Source organism: Vespa velutina, chromosome 18 (assembly GCF_912470025.1).
Source record: "Vespa velutina chromosome 18, iVesVel2.1, whole genome shotgun sequence".
In the NCBI taxonomy this organism is placed as follows: Eukaryota; Metazoa; Arthropoda; class Insecta; order Hymenoptera; family Vespidae; genus Vespa; species Vespa velutina.
The window spans coordinates 1599404-1605128 of NC_062205.1; the positions used below are offsets into that span (position 1 = coordinate 1599404).

The following is a 5725-nucleotide window of genomic DNA, read 5'->3' on the forward strand; positions in this document are numbered from 1 at the left end:
CCGTTGGCGTCGGTATTGGAGGAATAACTTCGTCGTACGTCTTATAGAACCGGAGGACATCAATAACGTCGCGAACGAACAAAGCATTGAGTCTACAACGATCGATGATTTTTATCAGGAAGAGTCGAGAATGAACGATAGACGATAGATTAGTTCGAGTCTTCTTAACGAGCGTTGTTCAACGTGATCTACGATGATGATCCGACACACACATACATACACATATATTACATACATACATACATACATACATATATGTATATATACATATACAAAGCATATATATATATATGTATATGTATATATATGGATACATATACATATTTCGATATGGAATCGAATGAATGGATGGATGGACGAATGGACGGACGGACGTAGGCAAGAAATATTCGTAACTTCTTGTTTTCTAAGAGGGACAGGTAGTTTAGCGTAGGTATCGATATGCTGAAACTACATCATTTATGTCTTTCGAACATCCTTTCGTAAGATACTTCTATCGTTGTCCTCAACTCTGCTATCTTTTTTTCAATTTGACATGAGATAGAACGGGTTTTCAACGTTCACTCTTCTATATCTTTTCTTCTTCTTTCTTCGTCTCCTTCAACCTCTCTTTCTTTTTCTCTTTCTCCCTCCCTCTCTCTCTCTCTCTCTCTCTCTCTGTCGTTCACTTTCTCTCTTTCTTTCAATCTCTTTTTCTCTCCCTCTCTCTCTCTCTCTCTCTCTGTCGTTCACTTTTTCTCTTTCTCTCTCATTTTAATCCACCTCCATCGTTCCTCTATCTAGCTAAGAAGCTGTTTCTTTATCAAAGCCACTTCGTCACGATATAATAACGTCGTAACTCTTATGATCGATCGAACATAGTAACAAGAATAGGGCGGTACGTCGTATTCAAGGATTTTATCTTTTTCCATGCCATATATTATTTCAAGTGTGCAACATGCTAGACTACGAGATCACGTGCGAATAAAAAACAATGGGGGGTGGGGGGGGGGGGAAAAAGGAAAAATGATATCGAAAAAGAAAAGAATGAATCAAAATAAAAGGATAATTAAAAGAAGAAGAAGAAGAAGAAGAAGAAGAAGAAGAAAAGAGAGAGAGAGAGAGAGAGAGAAAAGAAAAAAGGAAGCGAAATAAATGACGAGAAAAGTAACAACGGCAACAATGACGATAACGATGACGACGACGACAATGACGACGATTACAACAACAACAACAACAACAACGACACTAATAAAAACAAAAAGATATAACGTATGTTTCATCAATCCACCGAATAGAACGTTTAAAAAGGGATGAGCGATGGGGATAAAGAAAGGGAAATCCATCCCTTTTCAAAAAAAAAAAAAAAAAAAGAAAGAAAGAAAACAAAACGAAAAAAAACAAACAAAAAAAAAGAAATGAAAAATCACGGAGTTATCTTCAATACGAGATTACGTTCGAATAAAAATTGATGAGTTTTTGAATTGATTGGTCGGAGTGACGAGGAGATGGAAGGGGGGGGAGGAAATGAAATTTCATAGAAATTTTCTAATGATTTGACCTATGTCATCCCTCCCCCCCTCCCACCCATCCCATCTTCCTCTTATTCTCACTCCTAATCGTTATCCTATTCGTTAAATGTGTCATAAGATGATCTCTTGTTAGAATTAATTTCGTCATGTTTTCTTATGATGGAATGAAAAAAAAAAAAAAAAAAGAAGAAAAAAAGAAAAAAAGAAATTCATCGGACAAACGAAACGACGACGAAAATCTTTCAGTATTTTTCCTTTAAAAAAAATCTTTCAACGTAAATTATCTTTCGAACGAAATTTCGAATCTGATCTTGTTCTTTTTATTCTTTCCTCTTTCCCCCCCCCCTCTGTTTACGTTTCTTTTCTTTTTTTTTTTTTTTCTTTTCGCTTTTTCCTCACCCCTCCATCCTCCCCTCCCCTCCCCTCCCTATTCTATTTCGAAACTATAGAATGATTTTTTAATTGATAAAATGTAACGTACATGTTACATTATGAAATTTATAGAGGAACGATCTGTTATTGTCGAATCGATTCTATCGGAGATCGAGATTTAAAAAAACCAAAAAAAAAAAAAGAAAAACAAAGAAGAAAAATGGAAAAGAAAGAAGGAAAATGTTGTTGAAAATTTTACGATAATGAATAATCACGGAATCGAAAGAAAGAGGAAAAAAAAGAAAAAAGAAAAAATATTGCGTCGATTTTTTCTCAATACAGAAACGTCTATGTTATCTCGATTTTATTTATATCTTTGCAATAATTTTTGTCCTCCTTTTTTTTTCTTTTGTTTTTTCTTTTTTAGATTTTCTCTTTCTTTTTTTTTTTTTTTTCAATTTTTAAGATACAATTTTCCTGACACAATTCTCAGATACACTTTTTCTTTTTTTTTTTTTTTTTTTTACGATTTTGTTTTTCATATAGCAATTTAAAGAAAAGCTTTTATAAGAAAATTACGAAAGAGGAAAGATATCATTTGAGAATTTTCTTTAAAAAAAAAAAAAAAAAAAAAAAAAAAAACCAAAAAAAAGCCAAAAAACTGCCATCTTATCGACCGGAAGTCGTATGTAAGAAGAAGAAGAAGAAGAAGAAAAAAAAAAAGAAAAAAAGAAAATAGAAAAAGAACAGATTCTACACAACATTTGCTTCATTGCATTGGAACGTCGTTAATATTAAACCATGTTAATGATCCCAATGAATATTCCTACTTTATATTACAATTATCCTTTATTACACTCTTCCCCCACCGTAATTATCTCCCTACATTTTAATATAATTTTACAATATTATAATTAATATTTCCTCGGAAAGAACATAACAAAAAAGAATTTCTTTTATATTCAGTCACGGTTTACGTATTATAAACCAAATCTAAATGCGAGGTAGTAAATTTTTTTTTAAACATTCAAATAACCCTAAGCTCCCCCCCTTCTGGTATTTCATTAACGTTTGAGGTGAGTGTGTTACAAAAAAAAAAAAAAAAAAAAAAAAAAAAAAATATATATAAAAAAAAAAGAAAAAAGATATCTCCTTTGACGAGTTAATAGTACTTCCTCGGATGTACCTTTAAATTAAACCATTTCTTTGCCCCCTCGCTTGAAACTGTCCTACTCGCTTCATTACCTTGGAATGCTGATATTATCGAACCTGTTAATGATTACACGAAGAATATACTTATTTTTTTTTCTTTTTTTTTTTTTTTTTTTTTTTTTTTTTTTAATTACAAATATACACGTACAATGTTACAATATTGTAATTAATATTCTTTGAAAAAGGAATGGACAAATAAAATTTTCTCTTTTTTTTTTTTCTTTTTGATCCATTCGCTCTCATGTATTATAAAAAAAAAAAAGAAAAAAGAGAAAAGAAAATAAATAAATAAATAAATAAATAAATAAATAAATCTAAAATATCTCTAAACCGATTGATATCCCATCGACGTTGAAAGTGAAATATTATAGAAAAAAAAAAAAAATAAATAAATAATTAATACGATTGACGAACAATTATAATACAATTAATATTTCACGTAAAAAAGGAAAATTAAAAATTATAGAAAGAAAATAATATAATTAATGTAAAATTATAATGCAATTAGTATTTACTAAGGGAAAAAGAAACATTCGAAAAAGATTTTTTTTTTTTTTTTTTTTTTTTTTTTTTTTATTTTTCTTTAATTTATTGCCACATTTATTACAAACAAAATCTAAGCATGAATCGGCAAATTTCTTCTAAACAACAAATCTATCTAAGCTCTTTGTTATTGGATTACAAAAATATATTACAATTTGGATATATTACAAAAGGAAAAAAAAAAAGAGGAATATTACAATTAATAAAAAATTATAATGCAAGTAATATTTCATATGAGAAAGAACGAAAAGATTTTTTTTTTTTTCTTTATATTCATTCGTTGGTTACATATCACGGCAAAAAAAAAAAAATCTAAATCCGAATTAATAAATTTCTTAAACGTCAAATATCCCTAGATTCTTTGGTATCTCATCGACATTGAAAACGGATATATAATAAAACAAAAACAAAAAAATTTAGAATACAACCAATTTTTCTTACAAAACAAAGGCAAAACAAAAATATTATTTAATATCCATTCGCAGCTACGTATCATATAAAAAAAAAAAAAAATAAATAAAATTTAACATAAAATCTTATAGAGAATTAATTAAATTTCTCTAACCTCTAATTAAATAAATATCTCCTAACTTCAACTTCCTGCATTCGAATTGACATTAAAAGGCGAATGTATTATAAAACAAAAAACATTTTTTAAACGCAACCAATATTTTCTATGAAACAAAAACAAAACAAAACAAAACAAAAAATATTATTCGACGTATGTTCGTCGCCGCATATTACAAAAAAAAAAAAAAGGAAAGAAAAAATCTAACGTATAATATATGTATATATAATTTAATAACACAACTAATATTTCCTATGAAACAAGTAAACAAATAAACAAAATTTAATAATGCAATTAATACATTCTATTAAAACGAACAAAATAAAATTTAATAACGCAATTAATATTTCGTATGGAACGGACAAAAAAGAAGGGAAGAAAAACCAAAGGGAAAAAGAAAAAAAAAAAAAAAAAAAGAGAAAAATATATATTCAACCCCACATTCGCCGGGGAGTAGCGTAAGGAAAAAAAAGAAAAGGAAAAAAAAAGAAAAAAAAAAAAAAAAAGAAAGAATCAAACGTAAGATTTAACCGCAAAATAACTTAAATCTCTCGAAATCTCAAATATCTCTTAACCAATCTCTCTGTCATGTCCGTCGGCATTAAAAAAGCGAATATATTATATCGAGAAAGAAAGGGAGAAAGAAAAAGGGAAAAGACAAAGAAAAAAAAAAAAAAAAAAAGAAAAAGAAAAACAAGAAAAGGAAAGAGAAAAAAAAAACCTTCGAAAGATTTAATAGTTTTTCCCTTGGATGCTCCTTCATGCCAACTCCTTTTTCTTACCTCCCCGTATCTTACCTCCCCTTACCCATCGCCATCTCATTCGCCCCATCTCCTTCGCTCTTAAGAAATTGTCCGTTCGATTTGAATCGATAAGAATCCACAACGAAGTCGATAAAGACGAAGACGAAGAGGACGAAGAAGAAGAAGAAAAAGAAGAAGAAAAAGAAGAAGAAAAAAAAGTAGTAGTAGTAGTAGTAGTAGTAGTAGTAGTAGTAGAAGAAGAAGAAGAAGAAGCAGAAGAAGAAGTAGTAGTAGTAGTGGTAGTAGTAGTAGAAGAAGAAGAAGAAGAAGAAGAAGAAGAAATCCTTTCTCGTGATCCCTTGGGAGAGAAGAAAAAAAAGCTCTCACGAGGATATTCTCTCTGGACGTTAGGCAGGAACGAAGGAGTGCCGCCTCGAAGGAAGAAATGAATCTTTTACGCACCATCGCCATGCACGCATCCGGTTCTTCCAGATTCTCCGGCGGGTGGTGCGTGACGTCTAACTCCTAGACCATATAACGAGCGAATAAAGGAGCGAAGCCAGGAGGTAAAGATGTAAGGAGGAAGAGAGAGAGAGAGAGAGAGAGAGAGAGAGAGAGAGAGAGGAGGAGAGGGGTGGGGGAAGGCAGGGAAGATCGAGAGATCGGAGACTGAGAGGGTGGGGTAGGGGCAGGAGAGGGGGGGGGGCAAGAAAAGAAGGGAGATAACGCGTATTATCCTTCACTCTCTCTCGACTATCGCGATTTCTACCTACCTA

At 30.9% G+C, this 5725-nt stretch overlaps 1 protein-coding gene across 1 annotated transcript in view; it reads left to right on the plus strand.

Annotated features, from left to right (window-relative positions):
* LOC124955446 (E3 ubiquitin-protein ligase MARCHF2-like) overlaps positions 1-260 on the plus strand; it is a 10683-nt gene extending 10423 nt beyond the window's left edge. The window contains exon 7 of the mRNA XM_047509900.1: positions 1-260. This exon is cut by the window's left edge and continues 12 nt beyond it. Coding sequence (XP_047365856.1) covers positions 1-148 — 148 coding nt within the window. The 3' untranslated portion in view covers positions 149-260.
* Positions 261-5725: the final 5465 nt, after the last annotated feature.